The sequence below is a fragment of the Tachysurus vachellii genome, chromosome 5, assembly GCF_030014155.1.
Source record: "Tachysurus vachellii isolate PV-2020 chromosome 5, HZAU_Pvac_v1, whole genome shotgun sequence".
NCBI classification, from domain to species: Eukaryota; Metazoa; Chordata; class Actinopteri; order Siluriformes; family Bagridae; genus Tachysurus; species Tachysurus vachellii.
Genome location: NC_083464.1, coordinates 23,936,907 through 23,963,826, shown reverse-complemented (window position 1 = coordinate 23,963,826; position 26,920 = coordinate 23,936,907). Strand labels below are relative to the sequence as shown.

Below are 26,920 nucleotides of genomic sequence, written 5' to 3'. Positions count from 1 at the left end.
ACCCTTCCACTTGGTCTCCTGTACACACAGTATATCCACCTTCCTTCTCTCCATCATATCAGCCAGCTCTCTACCTTTCCCTGTCATAGTACCAACATTCAGAGTCCCTATTCTCAGTCCTACACTCTTACCTTTCCTCTTCTCTCTCTGTCTGTGCACTCTCCTCCCTCCTCTATTTCTTCGACCAACAGTAGCCCAATTTCCACCGGCGCCCTGTAGGTCAACGGCGCCGATGGCGGTCGTTGTTAACCCGGGCCTCGACCGATCCGGTATGAAATTCTTACTGACAATTCGCATGTTTAGATTTGGCAATGTTTTATGCCGGATGCCCTTCCTGACGCAACCCTCTCTATTTATCCGGGCTTGGGACCGGCACAGAAGTCACTGGACTGTGACCCCCATGGCTAGATTATGTGAAACAGTGAGGATCTGAAAACAAAAAGCACAGTTAATGTTTAAAATGAGTCTTGGGTGGTCGGAGGCTTTAGTTCAGATCATTTAGGGCCTACTAACATAACAATATTTCATATTTACACTGTTAGACTGTGTAATAGAGTAGAATCCATTCCCTCTCAGGGACACACTAAAGGACAAGTTTCTGTAAATGCGATTCTATTGGTGGAATCCAGGTCTTCTCTTGACCAATCACGTAGCATGTTGTTGAAAGGTTCCTAATATCATTTCAGGTCCTAAGCAGTTAGGCTGTATTCGGTGAGTTTTTCTATTTTATATGGTTAAACGCTCACTTTGGGTGAATATCACACTTATATATCGGTTCTAGTATTTAAACACTACTTGGGTTTGTTGGAGTTTCTACTGGGGGAGACATCCGCCGTTTGCGCTCGCGGGAACGCCGTTATTACCACCGAAGAAGCGGGCGCCGTCCTTCTTCGGCGCTTCTTCAACCTTCGTTTTGTTGTTAAGTGTTTTACAGCGACTCCGCACACACCGGCTCTACCTTCAGCCCGTCACTATAAATGCTTACGGAACAACAATATAACCGGCTCAAGTCGGTGAATTTCCGACTAGCTCTTAGAGTCGGTGACATTTCAAAATGCTAGCTAGCGGTTCCGCGTTAGCTGTGTTGCTAATGTTTGCAGCTAGCTAGCATGCTAATTTAAGTTAGCATAGAGTGCTAGCTAGCCCCAAGGCGTTGGTTATGCTGTTTGACTAGCTTGCGAGTTTTAAACAGTCCACAAGTTAGATGTGTTTTTTTTTTTTTTATTGTTGTCGTCAAAATGATTGCAAACTGATTTAGATATTTTCGAGTCTGAGTTATTTGTTTTATTTATTTATTTATTTATTTGAGATATTAAAGTGTTTCAGTTGACAGGAAGTCTCTTTATCCTCCTTTATTTTGTTCAGCTCAGAATATTGGCCATTTTCCCTGGTTCTTTTTTTAGTTATTTATTTAGTTATTTATTTATTTTCTAGAGACTTTGTCCAAAATAAAATAATCTCCTAATTCTTTAACATAAGTCATAACTACTAAGCGACATTTATAAAAACAAAACATTTTCTCCCCCTCATTGTAAATCCCACTGCTTTTATTTGATGTATTTCATGAAGTTAACGAGAATTCGTGTTGTGTCGAAGAAAAGCAGAAGTTGCTTAATAATCTGTGCTCGTTATTTAATTCCTGCATTTAGTTTAAAGGGTCCTGGTGTCTACTATCAGGCTTTTTAGAGTAAACCTTACTCTTCTAATATATGAGAGAATTTATCAGCAAATTTGTCAGATGGCTTTATGGACTAGATTAGTGTAAGAACGTCAACTTCTTGTGTTTCTCTTTGCCTGAAGAGGGCGCTGTTATTGGAGTACAGAGTATTCCTGGTTATGAAGATGTGTAAAAAAAAAAAAAAATGAGAGTTGTTTCTAGACTATAAAGTACACAATACGTGTTTTTACTAACGTACATGTTGGACAAACAGTTATTATACAAGAAATTCCTATAAAAACCCTTTATATTGTACGCTACAAAGTTTACTACTTAATTAATTTTTTCCTCACTGACATCTTGGTGCAATGGGATTTAAGTATGAAGTGACACAGAGGCCAAATTCCCTCAGATCACCAACAAAGGGAAGATTAAGGATTCCCAAACAAATTGAGACAAAGGTGTGTTACTGTTTAAAATATAAAGTGTTGTGTGTGAAATGCTGAAAGCAGCCCATTTGGCACCTACAACCATAGCATGGTTAAATCCACTTGAGACCATTTTTCCAATTTTCTGATGGTTGACGTGAACATTAAGTGAAGCACTTGACCTGCATGATTATACACCATAATTCAGCCATAACATTAAAACCACATGCCAAAACAGATCTGACCCATCAAGGTATAGACTTCACAAGATCTCTGAAGATTTGCTGTGGTATCTGGCACCTTTATGACCTATTAAACAGAGGTCCAGCCTCCATGGATTGGACTTGTTTGTCCAGCACGTCCCACACATGCTTGCTCAAACTAGGATTTGTGGACTTTGGAGACGACATCCCTGAACAATATTGCAGTGTAGCAAGGGGAAATATCCTGCCATTAGGGAATACTATTGCCAAGCAACCGTGTACTTGGTCTACAACAATGTAAGTGGTATGTGTCAAAGTAACATCCACATGGATGCTAGGACCCAAGGTTTCCCAGCAGAACATTGCCCAGAGACTCGCACTACCTGGCATTCTTCCCGTAGTGCATTTTGTTTCCATCTCTTTTCCAGGTAAGCAACTCGCATGCACTGCCCAAATGATTTAAAACAAAATGTGATTCATCAGACCGGTTCACCGTCTTCCATTGCTCCATGGTGCAGTTCTGCATGATCACTCTGGCCGGTCAGTGGCGTGCAGCGACATACACAGCAGAGTTCTGACTATCATAGCCAGCATTCCCTTTTTAGCAATTTATTCTACAGTAGCTCTTTCGTGGGATCGGCGCAGATGGGCTAGCCTTTACTTCCCTTTACTTTGCAAATCAATGACCTTTAAGTACCCATTCCACTGTCGCAAGTTCACTGGTTGTCCTGACTTGGACCACTTTTGGCAGGTATTAACCACTGCATACGTTTTAGAGATGTCCTGACTCAGTCGTTTAGCCGTCACAGCTTGGCTCTTGTCAAAGTTGCTCAGATCCTTACACTTGTCCATTTATTCCTGCTTCTAACACATGAATTACAAGAACAGACTGTTCACTTGCTGCCTAATATAGCCAAAGTCTTGACAGGTGCCATTGTAATGAGCTAATCAGAGTCATTCTCTTCAACTGTCAGTGGTTTTAGTGCTATGGCTGATGGGTGTATATGTATAGACGTATCGGTAATTGTTCAGACTTAGAACTTCAGTTAGAACTCCCATTCAATTACTACTTTTATGAGTCACTCTGACTTATTGTCTTCCTTAATTATCAGGATTTAATTACAAGGTTTGTGATGGACTTTGTCTTAAGATGTAAAGTATAGTATACCTTTTAGTGAACTCACTGTGTTGTTTATTTGAGAGAGATTTCAGGTGAATCATCTCCAAGATGCCCTTTTTGTCACATCTTGAATATTTTCTTATTTCATTGATACCTTGTTCAACCAGTTTATTCTTTAAAAGATGTGATACATGTCCCCTTAGTTTGTGTGGACTTGCGGTGACTTTAAATTCACCCTGAAGCCAGGTTTGCAGACGGCTCCAGCAGAAATTCGAAACAAGTCTCTAAACAGTGGTTCACTCATTAAATATCCGATGACCTGTAATGTGTGAACACAGATTATTCACAAATGCTAACAGGATCCTTAAGCATAGTTATAACTTAGTCAGATGTGGAAACTAGATCAATTAAGTCCTTAAAACTAGATCATTAAATCCTATCTGTGAGTTCGTAAGGCATGATGATGAGAGAATTGTCACAGCCACAAGTCAGTAAGGCGTGAAAATGAGAGAATAAAGTGTTGCCATGTCTTAATAAAGCACTATTGTACACACATACTGACCTTCACACATATAAGGGGTTTGATAAGGTGGTGCATGTCGAGGAGGGGTGAGGTAAGAGTCGTCACATTGGGTAACTTGTAGACACTAATGACTAATAACAGTAACGAGATAATAAAAGCTCTAATCTGTCGGTCATTAATATGAAATCCGTGCACTGTGACAGAAAACGGTGAAAGGGAAAATAAAGAAAATTAGTGATATGTTTGGGTTTTTTGGAGGTTTTTTTTTATAATTAGACATATTATTCAAACAAAAGATGTTTCTTTGTACCCTGTTATAGAAATGGTCAATTCACCTTGTCATTTATAAGACCTATGAAAGCAAAAAAAAATAAACCTGTAAAATCCTACAACTTAATGATCTTATGAGTGTTCATAAGTGTTACTAACTCATCACCATAACTTAATGGTCTTGTATTTAAGCCTTACTAACTCATCACCATGACTTTGATCTCATATTTACACATTAATAACTCATTTACTTGTGTTAGGTTCTTATTCCCATGGATTATTTTTTTTACTTAATCTAGAAATGAGAATTTTTTTCTTAGTCATTGTTTGGCCTGTTTCTTTTAGGCAGCCATGGAGAGCTCGTCGGTGTACATGTGTTTCCCATGCTACCGGGAGTTTCCCACACTAGAGGAAGTGCTGACACACCAGCTGACCTGCACTGCTGAGAACACACAACCTCTGACTGTTAGCACTGCTTTAGAGGCTGCTGCCATCTCTGCTGGTCTACCAGAGGTGCCATTTCTCTTTTGTACACACACGCACACACACACGCACACACACAGAGCTCATTCAGTCTCGTATTGTAGTTATTTGCTAATACTATTATATTGCCAGCTTTTATTTTTTCTCAGTATCACCCAAAGCTCACTGTATCGAACCTCTAGCTGCTTTATATGTCAGATAGTTGATCACACATTAAGATCATGATCATTATTAGTACTCACTGACTTTTTGGGGATATGTTAATGTGACATCGGTCCCATTTTTCACTGCCACAGTTTAGTATTGGCCCCTGAAGCGTGCAAACCTTGTTTAAAATGAGCTCTGAGCCCAAGAGTTTATTACATAATCAGCTAATAGAGGCTATACTATAATAGCAACACCTTATTTTTTATCTCTTTTACTGCTCAATGTTGTGACATTCATTAAAATCAATTAAAGCTGTGGATTTTATAAATGGAATTTATTATTATGCACAGCATTATTAAATTAGAGTAATGTCATGAACCAGAATGTCCCCGGGAAGTTAAAGGATCCTTTTCTCGTATCTTTGCTAATTTCAACCCTATTGCTACAATCCCATATAGCTTTAGGCACCGTTATTACCCAAGGTAATTACATACGATGCTAGTGAATGCCTCCATTTAGTTGAATCTGTTTTTTTTTTTTTTTTTTTTACCCCTTTCCCCCCCGAATGGTGCTTGAATGCACAGCTGTAATTATCTGAAATAGGCTCTACATCGGAAGTGTTGCTTTTAAGGCAAAAAGATATTTGAAATGTAAATTGAAGTGTAATTCAGGGTTGCGTATACTTCCTAATTTTCCTCTTAATTATAGCAAGAAAATTACACGCTAGAGAATTTCCCTTTGTCTACTAATATTGGCGTACTCACCGTAAAACTGTGATTTATTCTTTTCTAAATGAGTGAATTGCAAGAGCGTAGCCTGCCCCGAGGTGACCTTTTAATAACCTTATATGGTGGGACATTAATACTACATTACTACATACTACATTAGTCGTGGTGGGATTTTGTTTCTTTCATTAAAATGGCTCAGAAGGACGGACGGATGGATTTATAGAGACTTCTGTCTAAAGCCCTCATCATCATATCTGATTTATATGTAAAACAAAACGCACTATCTGTATCATGTTTCAAAATTTTGGCTTTTTTTTTTTTGCTCATTTAGTTGTTAGTTATTTAATATCTTCATATATACGCTGGTATTGCAGAAATGAACAGAAGTGGGGGTTTTAAAGAGCTCTTAAAATGGGCGAATTTATGAAGCGGGAGCCGACTGAGACCCATTTTCCCTTTGGCTAAACATTTACATTTACAGCATTTTGGCTAAAACAATTTTAATGACATAATCTCCTAAATCGTTCACTAGATTTTCATCAAACCAATGAATTCTGTAAGAAAATAAAAAAAAAAGGTAAAAAAAAGCGCCAAATTTGTGCTTCCTCTTCATTATATTGGACGACACTCCGCTAAAACACACCCCCTGATTGCATAATAGCTCTTTCCAGTCTGACTTTTTTTGAGCCTAAAATGTTGGGGCACAATCACTGTTTCATGTTTCTGCTGTCATACACTTTAACATTAAAATAATGATTGCTTTATTTTATTTAGGTGTTGGGGCAAAGAGAAAGATACATTCATGAAAGTTTTATAAATTCGAGGCCTAAAATAGTTGCACAACTTTTTTTTTTTTTTTTCTTTTCACATGACATCTATAGAATGTTTTCTCTTTACTCCTATCTGCCTTGTTTTATCAGTCCGTCAAAGGTCCCTATCTTTTGTGTTGTGATCTACACACTTTGCCATCAGTAGCAATAGTCTATGAATGCTCAGACTATTTTTAAGTGCTGGCACAGCACACAGCTGGCAGACGGCTTTCACCTCGTCAGATAAAGAGGATGTCACAGACTGCTCCATCGGATTACTGTAATGCAACCCCCCTGCTGGGTCTTTCCTAAAGACTACAGTTAATAATGGTATTGAATGTGACATGAGAAAACGCTGTGAGTGTGTTTACGCTCGCGAAGACCTGCGATTTGAAAGCGGCATAAGGGAACGGTCTACCGAGGTTTGCTTCTTGGTTGTGACTGTAAGTGCAGTGAGGGGGGAAAAAAGGTAATCTAGATTTGCTTTCAGAACGTGCTGAAAGCAAAACGAGTAGATGTACTGGATAGATTTAGAAGCCGAAATTAAAATAATTTCCGTCTGACACAAAGGAGCCTTTTATGTCGTTTTATGTCTGCAAGTACAAACATTAAATTCTTGTTTAATTTTAAAAGCAATTTTGATTCGAAAGTGTTAGAACATCTTGTTCTAGATTGTAAAGCGCACTTTTGTGGAAATTCTCAACTGAACAAGACTTGCCGCTGAACTGTTACTACACGTTTTTCTATTGTCCCTCTTCTCCAGCTGGAAGCTCAGTATGTTCCTGAGGTTCAGAGTGAGAGGAATGCTATATTATCCTCAGATGTGCCTCGTGTCCTCTACCAGTGTGCCGACTGCGAGCTCCTATTTGATGCCCTCTTGCTGTGGCAGCAGCACCGTAAGCTTGGCTGTGGTCTAGAACCTGGAGCTGAACCTGGAGCTGAACCTGAAGCTGAACTTGAATCTAGGCCTGAGGAAGTGGCTGCCAATTTAGTGTCACAAGCAGTCAGCCAGTTGATCACAGATGAGAGCGAAGTATACGATGACTATAATGACCAGCCAGTTGAGTCGGAGGGAGGAGCCAACCACGTAGAACGCGTGGAGATTTTTACGCCAGTGAACAAAGAGTTAACAGAAATCAGTCCTGAAGGTGATCCACATCTCAGTTTACCAGGCAGCAGTGATCTTCCTGAGGAGCCTGCACCTCAGCCGCCAGAGTGCACCGAGCCTGTGCAGGAACCAAGCCCGCAAGTAAGACGGAGAGGCCAGAAGAAGGTCAAGCCTCCCTCTAGCCTGCTGTGTGTGGAGTGCGGCCGCTGCTTCAGCTTGACTTCAGAGTTGGTGACTCATCGGAAGACAGCGCACAACCTGAAGGAAGCCATTCACCTGTGCAACGTGTGTGGTGAGGGCTTCCTCAACACCACACTCTTCCTCTACCATCGCAAACAGCACCGCAGTCAAACGTTGGAAGACGAGCAGAAAGAGGTGGAGGTGCCCCAGCTCTCCACCGCCCTGCTGGAGGCCTCGGGTGAAGGTCTGCTCTTGCTTGCAACGGCTGGAGAAGGCCAGAGTCTGATGGAGATCACCGGCCTTGAGCGGACAGTGTCCGAGGCTGTTCCAATGCCTCAGGTGGAGGTGGAGCTCGATCCTGAAATAAGAGGCGAGGTCATGCAAGCAAGCAGAGATGAACTTGTGCCACAGGTAGTCGAAAGAGAACAAATAGAGGAGACAGAAGTTGAGGAGTTTGTCAGCATGGAAGAGGAGGTAGTTGAAAGCAGAGCTGAGCCCATGGATGAGGAAGTAGTCGAGGAGAAACAAGTGGAAACTGAGACCAGTAATGTGGGCATGGCACAGACAGAGGAGGCAATAACTTCAGTGCTTTCTGCACAGCAGACTTTTCTGTGTAGTCAGTGTGGGTGCTCTTTTAATGCCGAGCAAGAGTTAGCAAAGCACCGCACAAATGAGCACGGCTTAGCAGAGGCGCTGCACAGTTGCACAGAGTGTGGCCTGGAGTTTATGAGCACCACACATTTTCTGTACCATCGCAGAGAACATCGCAAGAATATACCCTCTCCTTCTTCTAGACTAAACGCCACTCTCACCTCTCTGGCCAAACATCCTCCTCTGTCCCCCGCCCTCCTGCTTCGAAGGCCAGGTAAGTGGCTGCTTTCATTTATTTCTGTTTCACAGTTTTAGATCTTTGAAAAGAAAATTGTTCTTGAATATTGAATCACATTCAAAATCTCGGTCCATTAGAGGTTGTTGTCTATGTTGGAATTTATTTGTTTCTTTATAGTGTTATAAAATGGATTATACCAAAACTGAATTCTTTGGTTCTTTAATCTGATTGGTTCTTTATTGTCCATTCGCTACTAATCTTCTGCACCGCACAGCTTTAAAAAAGTAGCGTCACAAAATCTACAACTAACAATAAACCGATTTTAAAAATGTGCTGTTAGAAGTCATAAGATATTTATTTAACATTCATGGAAGGAATCACGGGTGTAAGAACTTTATGCCAACGATTGTTATATATTCGGTGATGAAAAGCAAATTTATTCTTTTATTATGTATATTGCATGTTCACTGTTGTGTACTGAAGGCAGTAGTGATGATAACACATATAGCAAGTGAGTCAGTGTTAGTCATTAGGAGAGGACCACAGGGACTAACACTGTGTGAGAAGCACATGTTCTTACGATCGAGTGCAACGTCATGCATACGCTTAGGGTGAAATAAAGATAACGACTGTTTTAATTTGTAGCACCATGACCTTGGGTATATTATGTTCAGAGATGTCCCTTAATTGACACTTTTAGTGAACAGTCTCATGTTTAAGACATTAATAGTGGGAAAATATTTTGTTTTCTTTTGTGAATATGATTAAGATGTCCTCTAGGGGGCAGGGTGGATTAGTATGTTTGGGGTTAGGAATTTGATTCTCACCTCTGCCCTGTTTGCACTGGGTTTGCATTTTTCTCCCTCTTCTTTAGGGGTTTCCAGCGGGTGTTCTGGTTTCCTTCCCCAAACCAAATGCATGAATTCTAGGCTAATTGGAATCTCTAAATTGTCCATGGTGTGTGAGCGTGTGATGAGTTGGCACCTCGTGTAGGATGTCCTCCAGCCTAGTACCCAGAGTTCCCTGGGATAGACTACAGGATCCCCATGAAACATTAACATTTTGTGATGTTTTAGATATTTTGAACACAACACCAGTCCACATAATCAGAATCACGGATGCTTTTGTCTCCGTGCTTATCTTATTGTTGATGATTATTTCTAGAAAACTCGAGTGAATCGACGCTGCCCGATGCAACCCTCGAGGCCACAGCCAAGCTGAGCCGTGATTGGTCACGCACACCGCTTCCCCATGAGTGCCCACACTGTGGGCAGGGCTTCACGCGGCGCAGCCTCCTGCGCGAACATGTCTTCCAGCATACCGGCGAGAAGCTTTTCAACTGCAACGTGTGCAACAAGAGTTTCCCAACTCCCGCTGGCCTGCTGCGCCACAGCTTGTGCCACGGTCCACCACGCTCCTTTACCTGCCCCGTCTGTTCCAAGACCTTCTCTCAGCCTGCCTCGCTCAAACGGCACATGCTTATCCACGATGAGGGCTCAGAGAAGAGAGGCCAGGGGAGGAGCAGAGGCCGAGGTCGTCCTTCTGGAGACTCCTGTCTGCTCACCTGCCCCGACTGCCCAGCTAGCTTCAAGCTGGACTCACAACTTCAGCTGCACAGGTGAGTGTCATTGAAAGTGTGCAGGAATAGTATAGTATAGAAATGAATGCTTTATAGGCTTTAGTTTAATATTCATTCACGCTCAATGAATGCACGTTTCTTTTAAAATGTCATTTTAAGGATATATTCAAGCACTGTCCTTGACTAAATCATTTAAAACTCGCCTGGCTACTGCAGCGTTATGCATATATTATATATTTAATAGTATTCTCTTTGAAACCATGTAATTAAACTGAGATCTTGTGACAGAAAATGTTATGTTGGCTTGTATGATTATCATCATCGTGACTACTTAGATCTGACACGTTCCATATCCTGATGAGATTACAGTCTCTGAGCTACTTCCTAGTCCAGATATGACCGCTCTGCTCGTGTCGTTCGTACGTACGCACGCAACACACTAGTGTGCAGACAGAACACGAGTTTTGAGCAGGAAGTGAATGAAGCTTCACCCTTGACCTACCTCATTACAAAGCATGACCTCATCAAGCCACGTCTTAGAGATATTAATCAGTCCGTGTCAGTCTGGTCTCCAGAGGTGCTTTTTCAGATTATAAATCCAGCGAGAAGGGAATTTAAACCCGTAGATCGACTCGGATCTGACAACCTCGGTTCACTTTACGGAGGTTAGGCATTAATGTGGAAAGCAGTTATGCACTCAGCATACTAAAAACCGCCGTGTTAAAAATAAAGCACCTTCATTCCAGACTCATGAAACAATGCCTTCTATCTACATTATAACTAGAGATTATCATGGCCCACACTTACTTATGCAATATCAGTTATTCCATGCAACGATCGTACAGGATTTTTTTTTTTTTAAAGGATGCTTTCACATATGTCAAAATATAGCTTGTTTGGTTGTAGCGAGAAAGCAATTTGACCCTGGATCGACCCTAGTGGTGGATCTGAACTGAACATACGGATGTATTTTTGTTTGCAGTATTTTTTTTGTAGATGCGAGCCACTAAACCAAGCTTCGAGGCACAAACCGAGCCAAAGGACAGAGCTGTAGCCCTAGCAAAGCGCAGTATGTTCTGGCGAAATATAAATTTTTTTTTTTAATAACCAAAAAGTGAGTCTACTTCTGGAGAATTTGGACTGACTAATGCAAAATCATAAGATTTTAAATAAAATCTTATTATGATAGAAGGAATTGCTTGATGATAATTTTGTGGTTAGGGAAAAAAAATTAGGTTTCTGGTTCAAAAATCATGTTGACTTTTTATTTTTAAATTCGGTTTTTGATGATTTTTGGATCCATTATCTTTTGAGGGATCCAAAAAAATGCCTACAGCCCACACGCTCGTTTCCAACTGTTCAACATGAGGCAGGATCTGATGCTTGCAAAGATGCTTCAGTTTCTTGCTGCATATTAATTAACTTGTTAATAATAACAATAAGCTTGATGTAGCGTTTCAACCGAGCTGAAAAACGATTCCCGAAAAAACGAAACTAATATAAAGGAAGATCAGCCAGTGCGATGAAACAAATGAAAAAAAAAAATAGATTTTCTACGTAGAATACAAAATATATTAGATTTAACATCGCCTACTCCTGCTACTAAACAACACCATCTATTTTGATGTCTACACACAATATATATTTAGTTAAGTGCATCAACAAGTAGGACACAGTCAGTGTATATCAGAATATATGCTGTGTTCCCCAACCCCTCCATTATTACATACTGAGACAAATGCTGACCTTGTGTTATGTGGATGATGTACGTGTGAGGCTCATATACACTGGCACCTCGCTTTACACAAGGACATGTGTTCCTTTCACATAATCATAATGGGTTGTGTCACAAATACCGATGAATCTCACAGTAAGGGACAGTGTGATTGTTAATAGAGGTTGAAGTTGAAAGATTACACATAATGAGGTCTATTATCATGAACTAATTTAAATAATTGTGTTTGATTTGTTTCCTTTTTTTTTTTTCTTCTGCCACAGGCTGCTGCACACTAGTCACCCTTTCCCGTGCACCGTGTGTGGACAAGCGTTTCAGCGGCGGAAAGAGCTCGACCTGCACTCTCTCGTTCACCAAGGTCAGCGGCCTGCATGGAGTGCACTTATCACACCTCACAATCAATGTGTTTACCTTGTATAAACATACTCTATGTCCAAACATTTATGGACATCTGACCATCACGTCTGTATGCGGTTCTTTTCCAAATGTTAAAAAAAAAAAAACTGTCAAGAATACTTTTGTATGCTGTAACATTACAGTTTCCCTGCACTGGAACTAAATGGCCTAACCCTGTCCCAGTATGACAATGCAGCCATGCACAAAGCTAGGTCATGATTTGCCAACGCTGGTGTAGAAGAACTCAAGTGTCCTGCACAGAGCCCTGACTTCAGCCCCAATGGAACCCCGATTGTGCAAAAGGCTTCATCATCCGACATCGTTGTCTAATCACGCCGTTACTTTTGTGGCTGAATGGCCAGATCCTCTCTAGTGACACTACAATATCTAGTGGAAAGCCTTTTCAGTATTCTGGAGTTTATTAAAAGATCAAAGTAGGAAACGAGACGTTCAAAAAGCACAAATGAGTATTACTGTAAGACGTCCGCAAACGTTTGGCTGTATAGTAGATCCACACAATGCAGTCTGATAGAAATACACACTCACAGTTGTGCCTTAACGGAGTATTAAAGGCTACTTCCCAGTGGATCTTAGAAGGTATCAGTTATGTTCATGTCAAGTCATATTATACGATTAAGGTTTTTTCTATGTAAGGTCAGTCCTACGATACCATACCGCTCCTGTGGCTGACTTTTGGACACTTGTCATGTTAAACACACTCGTACAAGGCCACCAACCAAGCAGTTCTTTCACACGTGATACCTTCAAGCAATTTTTGCACTCACACACTGACATGTAACTCTGTTGTTTTTGAGTGCTTTCTCCGTTCCTCACACATCCGTGGATCCCCTTTGATGAATATCCTTTTATTGATTGGGATTCAGACAGAAATGAATAAATGGGGTCAGAGGTCACATTGATTAGCTGCATGTATTGATAACATCAGCTGCTGATCAGTCACTTTCTCATCAGGCTAATACCAGTCACTGGGGTGAGTGTGTGTTTGTGTGTTTGTGTGTGAGAGAGAGAGGGAGCGAGCGAGCACAGTAGAGTGAGAAGATAACAGTTCATTTATGTAAGAGAGTGCATTTGAAGACTTAGAAAAGGTCAAACTCTGACAGCGGAGCTGAATCTAAACAGCAGCATCGGCTCTGTCGTTGAGTTCCCAAAGTTCTATTTATCTTTGTATATTATTTCTTTTGTCCTCGTGTCTTTAGATAAAGCAGCGAGCACAGTGCGTTAATGTTTTATTAACACTTTCTTTTTCTTTTTCTTCAGATAAGAGACATAATGTCTCTGTTGTGCTTTCGTACCCCTCCACCTTTCCTCTTCTTTTTTCCTAGATAAGGAACCTAAAGTATGTGTGTGTTTGTCTGAGAATTCCCTTTTTGCCTTTGTAGATAAGTGACAAAAGCTATGTGTAGGTACATCTCTCTCTCTCTCTCTCTCTCACTCTCTCTCTCTCTCTCTCTCTCGCTCTCTCTCCATCTAGATTTATGATGTTTGGTGTGTATAAGTGTTTTAATGTTTGAACCTCTGGTGTAATCCTGTCTCTAGATAAGGAGCCTGTGGTGTGTGCTCAGTGTGGCTCTCAGTTCCTGAACCAGGCTGTATTGGATGTGCACATGCAGCGCTGCACAGGAGAACCTACTCAGCGGCGCCGTTATAAAGGTCATGGGCGTGGCCGAGTTGGGGGTCAGCTTGAGTGCGATATGTGTGGCCACCGCTGTGTGACGCAGGACGGCCTGGACCTGCACCGGCTCTCACACACGGGCCAGACGCCGCTACGCTGCCCTCTGACACCCTGCAGGAAAAGATTCGCCTCCAGCTCCTCCCTGGCACAGCACGTGGTGGCACACTGCCGTGCACCTCTGTCTAAGAGGAACACACCACGGCGCTACACGTGTAATTTCTGCTCCAAGGAGTTTTCCTACGCCTCCACCTTCGCCGTGCACATGCGCACACACACAGATGAGAGGCCCTTTGAGGTGAATTTACTTACACAATTAATTTTATTAACTTAGATAATTAGCTACAATCATTGCTTTACAGAATGTCTTGTGTGTACAAATAAACTGGAAGATAATTGAAACTATATAAAGGTTTCAACTGTGCTTTAGTACACATATATTTAAGTAGTCGTATTTAGCGGTGCCTCTCGTCAGTCAACGTATAGACTCTCAACTCTACAGGCCGCTATAGATCATGGCGCCGGAGCTTCACGAATATGGGGGATTAAAAAAAATGAAGAAAACTAAAAAACAATCTTACCTAAGTAAAAAAAAAACAACAACAACCAACCAAAAAAAAACAACCAAATATAAATATTTTAATTTAACAAAAATATTTAATGTCATTATATTTAATATATTTTAAAGCACATTTCTTTATTTTGGTTATTCATTTAATTATTTATTTGTTTATTTATTTTCTTCCTTCCTTCCTTCCAGTGAGTAACAGCTCAGGGTCAGTCATTGTACAAATGGCCCAGGAACAGATCAGGCTGAAGTTGTTTAAGGGCCCCACCGGTGGTTCTCTGGGATTTAACCCTGTAACCTTCTAGTTACTTAACTCAGTCTTCAGTACGAAGGACTTTGCAGTTTCTCACTAATTTTACAAGCTGTTCCTTATTAACTCGAGAGACAAGAGAAAGGCTGGTGAGGAAACAGCTGTGTAAGTGATCATGTGAACAGTCCATGACATAACTACAGAACTGCAAACAAGTAAAAAGTGACATATCGTACAATAATAAAGTGAGTTTAACATTGTGTACAGATCAGTGTAATCTGGCGGCACCCTATAACACCACACGCTGACTCGTTTTAGTCCTTACAAAATTGACAGCGGATCATGATGTGCTATATATCACATTTTTCTATGAGAACACACCAGAGCTTAATAGTGAGAAAAGTACATATTTCTGCCAAAAAAAATAAAATAAATAATTTCAGGAGAGGAGAATATTATTTGCATGACAGTTTTGGCCTGCTACTCATTAAAACTTTATTTTTAGCTCATGCAGCTGGAAAGTTGCTAGACTCAGACCTGGTTAATGCAGTCAAAGATGTTCAGGCAGTAACTGATTCAATATAATGATAATGATGTAATGTCATTACGTTGCTCAGCTCATGCTGCCATCTGTTACTCTTCCTTCTTATTTTACAACATGGCAAACAAGATTGGTTAAAAAAAGCTCATGTTAGAAGAATATTTGTGCATCGATGCATCGCTTTGTTGGACACAACAGGATATTCCTTATAGTCCACAGTTTTGCTTAGCAGATAAGCAAATTAGACCGATTCTGTTAATCGGCACGAATGAATAACGGCTGAAACGAGTAAAAAAAAAACTTTGTCTGTAATGAAACTCTAAAGGACCGCAGGGTAGCTTATGATGTCTGTCCTTATTGTTACTTGTGTTTAAGTAACAAATCCCTGCCATTCACCCATGTTTAAATGGAGCACACTACAAATCTAATGGAAACAATTTTAACCTTCACTTATATGGTAAGACTTACCATAAATAACAATAAGCTCTTAGAGGAAAAATTGACACTTTGTCTCTTTATATATCTCTCTCTTTGTTTTTTTTTTCCCCCTGTTCTCTAATTTCATTGTGTAACCGAGAGGCGATGCTTTTTTGCACTTGTGCAGAGGAACACTTCATTCTCTGAGAGTAGATAAGGACTCACTTCTATCCAGCGTAGCCTGCATGCCAATTTGGCCTAGAGAAACAAAAGTCCAGATATGGTATCAGTCCTCCCACACAGGTAAAGGCACTGAGCTCCAAAAATGACTTGCTCGTTTTCTTCTAGAGATTTATGTAACCACGTCATAATAAGGTGGAATTTCTCCTTCCCACTGCGAACATCCCAATCAGCAACTGGCTCTCCTCAGCTTCACCAGGACCACCACGTTTACTGATCGTTACTGTATTTATTTATGTCCATCTCCATGAGCAGGTCCATGTGTAGGAGGATTGACCACCAACATAACGTTTCAGCTCAGCAGGTTCCTTTAAGTTTCAGGAGAATAACAAATTCAAGTTTCTAGAATTGAAAAAACAAATAATTGTATACTGTTCTGTTCATTTGAATTCATTATGAGTATATATTTTATTTATTTTTCCTTTGTTTCTCTCTCTCTCTCTCTCACCCTCTCTCTCTCTCTCTCACACACTCTTAGTGCACTCATTGTGGGAAGCGTTTTCGGCAGCTTCCCCACCTGCAGGACCACGAGCGTATCCATAGTGGCGAGCGGCCGTTTGTGTGTTGGGTCTGTGGGAAGAGCTTTAGCGTGGCAGCGCGGTTAGCCGAGCACGCCCGGGTGCACAGTGGCGAGCGTCCTTTTGCTTGTCCTCGTTGCCCCACTGCCTTCCGCTCGCGCCCCAATCTCCACAAACACCTCCGCCTGCACGCCAGCGATCTCGTTGACCCAATCTCCGAAGCCATTGCAGACCAGGACTCAGCCGTACAGACCATCCTGCTGGTGCAGGAAGCCGCCTCACCCACGTCCTCGTCGGGCACGGCGTCTACCTCCACCAGCATCCCTATCATCCAAGAGGGCACACTCATGCCTGAGCAGCACGGTACCTCTGTGGTCTTCCTCCATAACAACATTGCAGTACCTACAGTTACCATGCCCACCATATCAGTGATGGCCGGCCAAGAAGTCCCGCACACCATCGAGTTCATTATAGAGGAGACTGTGTAGAGAAGGGGGGGTGATGGAGGGAAGGGAAAGGAGACAGAGAGATTGGAGGAATTTGTGAAATGGCTTTAGAGATGAGCACAGAGATAACTTAAGGCTATCTACTCACAAAAGAGAAGGAAAGAGGATGAACTGAGGTTTAAACCTTACAGGAAAAAAAACCTTCCTTTCTGTATGTGTACAAAAGAAAATGTTTGCTGATCCTCAGCTTAAACGGCTGTTACTTTCTGGGGACTAGCAGACCCACAACTCATCGACCACACTGAAATTATAAGGAGGAAAATTGAGCATGGCGTTTATGATCTTGTATATATTTCCACCACTCTGTCCTTATTTGAGCTCCTGATTATTACCTTTGGCATGAGTTGCTCATAAAATTTATAGTGTGTGTTTTTAATAAAACTGTTTGGCTTTCCAGGGTTCCTCTACTTGATTTCTTATTTAATAAATACAGACATCATCATGTTTACCAAACAGCTCTTTCACCTTTTTTAAACTGCATCAATAATGGATATTTGGTATGAAGATAATGTATCAGAAGGGTCAAAGATGAAAATCCTATTCAGAAAATTAATAAAAGGTAATAATTCAAATAAAATCTCTAATAAAATAAAGATCGATTTACTTTTGATGTTTTTTTTCCTGTAATATTTGATGCTATACTTCTAAATACAATATATCAGACTGTAAGGTTGGACACACGTAGAGTCGCTTTGTCTGTCATTAGCATAAGAAAATCCTAACTTTCAAAAGAGACAGATGGATGATAACCTGCAAAAGTTTTCATCCCGTTTCTAAATCAGTTGCCTTCTCCTAAGTGTTTCCTTTCATAGAACAACAACTTAAACAAAAAAGATTGAGGTGCCAGCAGAACAAGTTCGGGTCAAAGTTTAGTAAGAAAATACATTTTGAACATTCCACAGAGCACCAAAGAATATTGCATGACCGTGACGCTGCCTAGAGGAGGCTACTCAAAAGAACATCGGTGACATAGTGACATCGGGAGGAACTGTTCACAGGACAAGCACAGCCTGGATGATCCTTAAAGCTGGACATTATGGAAGAGCTTTTAAACAGTTTAGATTTTGTGAAAAGATGCCGAATTCTTAAAACATGGAAAAAGCTCTGGCATTAAATTCTATATAAACCCAATTGGAGAGTGTGTGTGTGCCCTGTGATGGGTTGGCACTCCGTCCAGGGTGTATCCTGCCTTGATGCCCTGATGCCTGAGATAGGCACAGGATCCCTGTGACCCGAGGTAGTTCGGATAAGCGGTAGAAAATGAATGAATGAATGAATAAATCCAATTGCTCAGCTCCATTTGAACACCATCCTCACGTTACCTTTGGCATGTTGGTGGTCCTTTCTAGTTAGAGATAGAATGAAAAATAAATGTTATGCTGTAGGGCTGTAGGTTTGCTGACATAGACTGGATCTACAGCAATAATACACATTCTCAGTGATGACCTTTTACGCTTTAACGTTTCCATCCTGATCGGATTGCTCTCTTCCAGGATGTCAGCGACCCCATCCACATGACACAATGGCTCACTCGATGGTTTTATGAGCATGAAAACTTAAATGTAAATCATATGCCATGGCCTTTAGAGTCACCAGATCACAATCCAATTGAACACCAGTGGAACCTTTAATGTCAAAACACCAACTGAGAAAATGTTTTAGAAAAAAAAAATCCCTCCAGCCTCCGGCACAGTTGAGTTCACTGTAAAATGTACACTGTGTGCGGCTCAACACCTTACCAGCACGTATACAACAGCACATACAGCTGCAAATGTATTTGTATTACTATCACCCTGATTATTTAACCTTTACGCCGTCCCTCTGATATCTGGGAGCCTATAAATACATGTCCATGAGATGACCATGAGCGAGGATGCTGAGGCAGCTAAAAACCTGCTGACCCTACAATACACTAGTGTATTACAATAAACTCACCCACGCAGATCCAAGTGTGTGTGTATGTGGGGGTAGTAGGAGGGTAGTTGGCATGTGTGATAAATGCATTATTTTAATGATGACGCTCTTCTGTGGCTCAGACCTCACACCAATGCTGCCGCTCGTCTTGTATTTGTCAGCATGTAGTCGATTAGATGCCACTTAAGGAAATGTATTGCTGCCACAGAACTGTGGCCTTTGCAAATGAGCAGTGTGATCACCGCCTTCTTTGACCTATAGCTGTGTGTGTGTGTATGTGTGTGAGACCAGTGTTCAACCATTTGCAGACCACTGCATCAAATAGTTCAGTATGTTAAACTTCTTTTTTGTCATTACTTCTCTCAATCTCTCTCTCTCTCACTTTCTCTGCAGTGTGTCTGCTGAGGTGGCTGTACCTGCTGTGGCTTGCCCTGACTTTGACAAAGTGTTCCCCCTATGCACTGTGTGTGTGTGTGTGTGTGTGTGTGTGTCTGTGTGTGTGTGTGTGTGTGTGTGTGTGTGTGTGTGTGTGTGTGTGTGTGTGTGTGTGAGTGTGTGTGTGTGTGTGTGTGTGTGTGTGTGTGTGTGTGTGTGTGTGTGTGTGCACACATTAGATCTATACTGCTTTCAATATTATTATGCAGCGTGTATGAGCATAATATCACTAGCAGCTTGGTCAGGGCGCATTGATCCTTTAGTTATATTCATAAGAAGCTTTTGGAAAAAAGTGAAAAAAAAAAGCATTCACATTGCTAGAAAAAATTGGTCACAAAATTGGCTCTCTTGCAAACTGGGATTTGAACCCACAACCTTTTGATTATTATCTCTGAGCTCTAACTGGTTATGAAATGTATGAAAATATGAGAGTGCTATCATGTTTATCCTTGAGTGTTAATGGAACGTGTGTTTCTCGTGTGCCTTTCAGAATATGTATGTGTGTGTGTGTGTGTGTGTGTGTGTGTGTGTGCGTGCCCAGTTGATGGTTTTCCACGCTTGTCTGGCCATGTTCGCCATTTCTCTCTGTCTCTCTCCTTTATGGTAGCACATACACTCACCCCTGCTCCCCTCCTGTTTTGTTCACCTTGCCTCTCCCCTTTCCTCTTTCCCTCTCTTCCCTTCCCTTTTCCCCTCCCTTTTCCCCTCCCTCTCTTTCTCTCTCTCTCTCTCTTTCTCTCTCTCTCTCCCTCTCTCATTGATAGTAGAGACGATGTGACTGGAATACTGAGTATCTAATCATTATTCCACTAGTGAGGCACAGCTCACAGACAGAATGCCAATTCTGCCAGTCTCTCCCTCTCTTTCTCCCTTGCTTATCTCCCCATCCCCTCCCTCTCTCCCACGCTTTCTCTCTATCCCCTGCTGTGTCCCCAGGTTTCTGTGTTATCTAGGCAAAGGTTAACATTAAAACCTCAAAGACGTAAGGATTAAGGGGACATAGGGCCGTCTGTTTTATGTATCTTTGCATGCATGAAAGGAAGGGCTTGCAAACACTTGTGTCCTAGCACAGTGCTATTGTTTGTGTGTGTGTGTGTGTGTGTGTGTGTGTTACTATGCCAGTATGAGGAATTTGTGTGAATTGCATAAAAAGGTATTCTGCGCTAAGCTGATACTGAAGCACTGAGGGAAAAGAGGAGAGGAGAGTAGCATGAGAGAGAGAGAGAGAGAGAGAGAGAGCAGTGAAGAGGACTGCTGCATGACAACAGGTGTAGATGACAACAGTAATTAAGGAGAGACACATTCAAGGGCGCGGGTGTGTGCCTTCATTGCCCGTTTAAAAAAAATTAAATTATACAGTTCTGTGAAAAGGCGGACAGGAGGGATGAAATAGAAAAACTGCAAATAGTGAAAAGATAAATTAAATTAATTGGCTGAATATACAATATATGCTGTGGTGCCTTTCCAAAAGGGAGAAAGTGAATTTGAATATCAGGTTGGATAATATACCCTTAATGGCCACTTTAATAGAAACACCTGTACCGTTGCTCATTAGTGCAATTTTTCAATCAGCCAATCATATAGCAGCAGTGCAGTGCATACATTAATACTGATACAGGTTAAGAGTTTCAGACAATGTGCATATCAGAATGGAGGAAAAAATTGTGATCTTGACGTTGGCATGGATATACAGTATGTGCCAGGCATGTTAGTTTAAGTATTCTTAGATACTGATGATCCAGGATTTTCATGCACAGCAATGTCTAGCCTTCACCCAATATATTGCAAAGAACATCCACTGAGCAGCTGAACTGTAAGTAGAAATGCAGCCTCACATTCAGTTTCAGTTTATTTTCATGTGCATGAAGAGTGCTTTTAACATTTATGTGTAAGGAAATTCTCGTGCTACAGTTGTACACTCCTACCTAGACACAGCGCAAAATCGAAATTAGTGAACTATTCCGTAGTACAAAAAGGTAAAAACTGAAACTTTGGCAAAAATGTAAAGAAGAAAAAATAGAAGCCTTTATTTGGTCACATGTACATTACAGCGCAGTGAAATACTTTCTTCGCATATCCCAACTTTGGAGTGCAGGGTCAGCCATGATACAGCACCTTAGGAGCAGGGAGGGTTAAGGGCTTTGATCAAGGGCCTAACAGTGACAGCACTGGTGCTGGAAACCCCAGGCTACCAATCATCAACCCAGAGCCTTAACCACTTAAACCACCACTTCCCCTTATACAAATAAGGCCAAAGCAAGTAAAAAAAATAGTAAACTGTAAACAATATATTCAGTCAGAAAATGACATTCTGAGATATTGCACATACAGTACAAGGGAAGTAAAAGTTCTAGTGTGAATCCAGTGTGAATGTGGTGATGAAGTACTGTATAGCGCATGGACGACAGAGTGAGTTGTGATTCTAGTGGTGTTATTGGTTAGAGTTGAAGAAGATGCTGTTCTGCAGGCTGCTGAAGTGGAAACTCATTCTGATCTTGTTTGTCATCCATCTGCATGTATCTTTTGCTCACCATTGTTGTACAGACTAGTTATTCAGTGTTATTTAACATAGAGCAGATTGGATCAGTATTTCTGGGTAAACTCTAAAGACTATTGCATGTGAAAATCCCAGGAGATCAGCAGTTTTTGAAATACTGAAACCAGCCTGTCTGGCACAAAACAGCCATATCAGAGTCAGTCACTGAAACCATTTTTTCCCAATTCTGTTGTTTGTTGTGAACATTAACTGAAGATCTGTACTGAAATTGATTTATGCATCACCTTGCTGGCAAATGATTTGCTAATGAGATAATCAAATTTCGAATAAAGTAATATAGAAACAGTATAGGGGTAAATATATTCATTCCTTCATTCATTCATCTTCTACCGCTTATCCGAACTACCTCAGGTCACGGGGAGCCTGTGACTATCTCAGGTGTCATTGGGCATCAAGGCAGGATACACCCTGGACGGAGTGCCAACCCATCGCAGGGCACACACACACACTCTCATTCACTCACGCAATCACACACTACGGACAATTTTCCAGAGATGCCAATCAACCTACCATGCATGTCTTTGTACCCTGAGGAAACCCCCGAGGCACGTGGAGAACATGCAAACTCCACACACACAAGGCGGAGGCGGGGGTAAATATATGATATATCATTTTTTTTATTATTATTTTAGGATTTTAATCCCATTTTTGAAGAAAAAAAACACGCTTCATTAAGCTGATGCTTTTCCAAAGCTCAGGCAGAATCCCATACAATCAAAGAGTGGAGGAGTTAAAGAGTAATGTTGCTCAAATGCCCAGAGATTTGAACTTACAGCCTTCTGATCCCCTAGAGTCGTAAAAACTGAGCACTACTGCCTTTTAATTAGGAATGACAATGAGGTATTGTTGTGTCATATTAACATTCAATCATTTTGCATCAGTATCAGTTTTCAACTGAAAGAGGATGCAATCTAATCTGTTAAGAGACCAAGGATTAACCTGTGGCGTTCTGGCACACTCTTCTAACCACTAGCACACCATTTTAATCACTACTCCCCATTGCCTTATAATGAGGGCAGATGATTTAGCCAAAGCTGTTGAGAATTGCATTTGATTAAAATCCTCACAGTGCTTCTATGGCAGTTTTCTGACTTCTGGCTCAAAACCTTTTGGTCACTAGCACAGCATATGTCCACTTGTGGAAATGTTGATTTACTTTGTGTCCACATGTGCATGGGTGTTGGTGTAATCTGTGTTCACATTTGGATTTGTGTTGGTATAATGTGTCCATGTTTGGAAGCGTATAGTGCATTGGTATAAATCTGTGTTGACGTGAATGTGCATTGGTGTGATCTGTGTACACAAGTGGATGTGTGTTAGTGTTATGGTTTAATCTGTGGATGAGTGTTTTCCTTATATATGCTACCCCTTTGTGCAATTATTCATAAACGTGCTATTAGATTCCGCTGTTATGCTGATGACACACAACTTTATGTTTCAGATAAGTCAGATGAGAGACACTAGCTTATTAGGATTGAAGAATGTGTAAAGGACATTAGACAGTGAAATCTTACTAATTAAGAACTAACAACTAACAAAGACAGAACTGCTCGTACTATTGCTAGAACCACATGCAGCCCAAAGTAACCAGACTTAAGTAGATAAGTGGATAGTATTTCTGTTTCATTATGTGTAGCAGTAAAAGGCTTTTGTGTTTTTTTTGTGTATTGACTCCAGTCTCTCATTTGAAGCTCATCTAGATAATGTCACTAGGGCCTGCTTTCATCTCAGTATGTTATATTGCTATATATATAAATTTCTCAATATTGCTAAGTATGAAATGTGAAGTCATTACATGATGGTCTTGGGCCACAGTACTTTTTGTTTTTTATGATCCGTCATGCCTTCTTCGATCAAAAGGTGCTATATGGTAGTATACTATATGGTAGTACCTCAAGTAGTAAAGGCTACAGCAGAGGGCAGAGCATTTTCTTACAGAGCCCTGTAGTTATGGAACAGTCTTCCAATTAGTGTTTGGGAGTAGTGTTTAAGTCCAGGCTGAAAACTATAGTTTATAATATAATAATTACTATATAATTCTAGCTTTTTTATGAATATTTTTGCTTGGGTAAAGGAGTAGATCTGGAGGGTTCATGGGGATAGAGTATTTAATGAACTGGGATGTTTGGATGCTGTCACCTTAACACCCTCGCAAGTCGCTCAGGTTTGCTGACTGTGAAGTGGTTGCTTTTTGTCCCAGGAAGCCCTCAAGTCTGTGTCACCTTCTGGCTCTCCCTCCTAGTTATACTGTCATTGTCTTGCCGGAGTCCCTGCCTGCACATAAGGTACACTGTCTTTAACCATCACATGATTTCAAGCATACCTAATATTTCTCTCTCTCTCTCTCCCTCTCTTTCGCTCTCTCTCTCTCTCTCTCTCTCTCTCTCTCTCTCTCTCTCTCTCTCTCTCTCTCTCCTGAGCTCCCAGTGTTCTGAGTTCCCAATGTGCCGCTTCTTCTTTCCGGACTTATCTGACCACCCTACCCCATGCTGGAATCTCGTTGCTTGGTGGTGCACTCTGCTGATGATAGATTTGTTTGTACAGCCCATGACCCATGGGACTGCCATAGATAGAACCAATTTGAGACTATTATGCCATCATTGAACTGCCATTATGTCAGTCAGCTTTGTGCTTAGATCTTCAGGTGTGTGTTGATATAATGGTGTAATCTGTGAACAGTACACAAGTGGATGTGTGTTGATATAATGGTGTAATCTGTGAACAGTACACAAGTGGATGTGTGTTGGTGTACCTGTGTAATCTGTGAAGAGTACACAAGTGTATGTGTGTTGGTGTGCTTGTGTAATCTGTGAACAGTACACAAGTGGATGTGTGTTGATATACTGGTGTAATCTGTGAACAGTACACAAGTGTATGTGTGTTGGTGTAATTGTGTAATCTGTGAAAAGTACACAAGTGGATGTGTGTTGGTGTAATTGTGTAATCTGTGAACAGTACACAAGTGTATGTGTGTTGGTGTACTTGTGTAATCTGTGAACAGTACACAAGTGTATGTGTGTTGGTGTAACTGTGTAATCTGTGAACACAAGTGGATTTGTTGATATCTCACTCACTCATTTTCTACCGCTTATCTGAACTACCTCGGGTCACGGGGAGCCTGTGCCTATCTCAGGCGTCATCGGGCATCAAGGCAGGATACACCCTGCACGGAGTGCCAACCCATCGCAGGGCACACACACGATTTGTTGATATAATGCTGAAAAATGTGCCAATATTTGGATGTGTCTTATTGTAAAGGTATAATCAGTTTCCAGATGTGTATGTGCTTAAGTGTAACGGTATAATCTGTGTCCACATGTGCATGTGTGTTAGTATAGTCTGTGTCCACATGTGGATGTGTTCTGGCATCATGATATAATTGTCCACATATGGAATGCATCTGAGGATAATGCTATTTGTATCCCTATATAATAGTATGAATGTGCTTTGTTTATATATACACTATGCATCTTGAAAAACGCACGTGTGATGTCTCTTTTGGACTGGAGCCTTCATTTGTTTTCTTTCTGCTTCCCTTGTCTCATTCCTTATTTCCTCGATGGAGGGTGGGAGGGATGGAAGTGGCTGTCTATCTTTAATAAATGGGCAAGAAAAAAAGGAGCAGGATTGAAGGAGGAGGGACAGGAGTGATAGCTCTTTGGATTTAGATTGGAGCACGAGCAGAGGAGGAATGGGGGATACAATGAGCTGAGAGAGAGAGAGAGAGAGAGAGAGAGAGAGAGGGAGAGAGGGAGGGAGGGGTCGGAGTCAGGGAGTGAATGCAGCTTGCGGTGCCTGCTGTGGAATTACAGCAGAGAACATTGTAAGGGACCTTAAAGAAAGCACTTTAAAAGAAAACGGAGGTTTGAATTGGAAGTACAAATGCGGACACGCTGAAACGTCCATGCCTCCTGAAGAGTGGTGGAAAATCAAGGAGAAAAGAATTGGCAAGATTTGAGGGGCTCTGTCATTTTTCACACCGTAGACTTCAGAGCAGACCGGCAAGTGCCACCCTATTACTGGGATTGTCGCCTCACAGTAAGTGTGGGTTTATGCCATATTGCATCAGGACCATGTCATTCATGCTGATTATTGTGCCATTCATGAATAATCCAGACAAAGGGATGTTGGATGACTTTTGCTGTCATGCTTTTGATTTACCAGGGGAAGTGTGTGCCATACCATAGACTGTGTGTGTGTGTTTGTGTGTGCGTATGCGTGCGTGGTGCCAATGTGTGATTGGTATTCCATGTACGGTGTGCGGTGCTCCAAACGGGCTCTGTTCAGAATAGCTCCACAGAGCAGGGATTGTGTTAACCTGCAGAGAACCGCTCTGCTAGAGCAATGAGTTTTTCACAGCTTCTTTCTCTCCTCATTTTTGCATTTTCATTAGGTCTTATTGAAACCCTCTGGGCATTTGTTCCCACACATTTCATTCAAAGTCTAAAGTCTTTCATACCAAGTCTCTGTCTCTCACTCTCTCTCTCTCTTACTATTTGCCCCTTTCCTCTTTTTTGTACCCTTGTTCCTCTTCTTATTCCCTCCATCCTCCCCCTCGCCGTCCCTGCTTCCCTCCATCCCCCACTCTGACTCAGAGAGTGCTGTCCTCTGCTGATGGATTTGAGAGAAACCTGGCCGTCTAACATTCATTTTTGGCTGTGAGCCTTGTCTCCACTCGTTCTCTTGTTCCCTCATTCCTCATTCATTCCATGTTTGTATAAGAAAGATGCAAGAGTCCTTTCTATTGTTCAGATTTAGTCAGAGTGTGCAGTGTAGTGTGTACTGCTGCATCTGGCTTAGAGATCACTCACGGTTTGCCTATGACATTTGTTGCGCATAGACACACACACACAGGCGCACGCATGTGCGTATAACAAGGAGGACATGGCATCAATTGCTACCACTGGTGGCTGATTTAACTCCTGCTATGGTACCTTTTCACACCTTTTTCTCATGCACACTTAGACACCAGATTTTACTTGTTCACCCTCACATGCATAGTGCTAACGAGCTAAGCCCCCTCATGGCGTGTATGGCTTTGTATTGATTAAGTGCAGTACTCCTGAGAGCTGTTAAAGGCTATAGTTCA

The 26,920-nt window shown here is 41.4% G+C and overlaps 2 protein-coding genes across 4 annotated transcripts in view; both read left to right on the top strand.

Annotated features, from left to right (window-relative positions):
- The first annotated feature begins 579 nt into the window (after positions 1–579).
- On the top strand, positions 580–17,326 carry znf574 (zinc finger protein 574). 3 transcript variants are annotated; one of them, XM_060870666.1, is made up of 7 exons: positions 580–711; positions 4,547–4,714; positions 7,132–8,521; positions 9,650–10,103; positions 12,063–12,157; positions 13,753–14,183; positions 16,380–17,326. In XM_060870666.1, exons 2-7 carry the CDS (start codon positions 4,553–4,555, stop codon positions 16,905–16,907), a joined length of 3,060 nt encoding a protein of 1,019 aa, XP_060726649.1. In that variant the 5' UTR covers positions 580–711; positions 4,547–4,552; the 3' UTR covers positions 16,908–17,326. The 3 variants fall into 3 exon arrangements, with proteins under 3 accessions (XP_060726649.1, XP_060726650.1, XP_060726648.1); XM_060870667.1 differs by having other exon boundaries at positions 666–711; positions 4,551–4,714; XM_060870665.1 differs by lacking the exon at positions 580–711 and adding an exon at positions 1,981–2,118.
- An 8,306-nt stretch (positions 17,327–25,632) lies between these two features.
- Positions 25,633–26,920, top strand: part of grik5 (glutamate receptor, ionotropic, kainate 5) — a 72,276-nt gene continuing 70,988 nt past the window's right edge. The window contains exon 1 of the mRNA XM_060870664.1: positions 25,633–25,869. The gene's annotated coding sequence lies outside the window, so the exon portion shown is untranslated. The remainder of the gene's footprint in view (positions 25,870–26,920) is intronic.

What these genes read in the sequence shown, in the direction of transcription:
- znf574 (XM_060870665.1), top strand. Translation starts at nt 2,026, where the DNA reads ATGGGATTTAAGTATGAAGTGACACAGAGGCCAAATTCCCTCAGATCA. An exon ending in GCACTCTCTCGTTCACCAAG is followed by an intron (nt 12,158 to 13,752) that starts GTCAGCGGCCTG and finishes TCCTGTCTCTAG; the next exon opens with ATAAGGAGCCTGTGGTGTGT. An exon ending in CAGATGAGAGGCCCTTTGAG is followed by an intron (nt 14,184 to 16,379) that starts GTGAATTTACTT and finishes ACACACTCTTAG; the next exon opens with TGCACTCATTGTGGGAAGCG.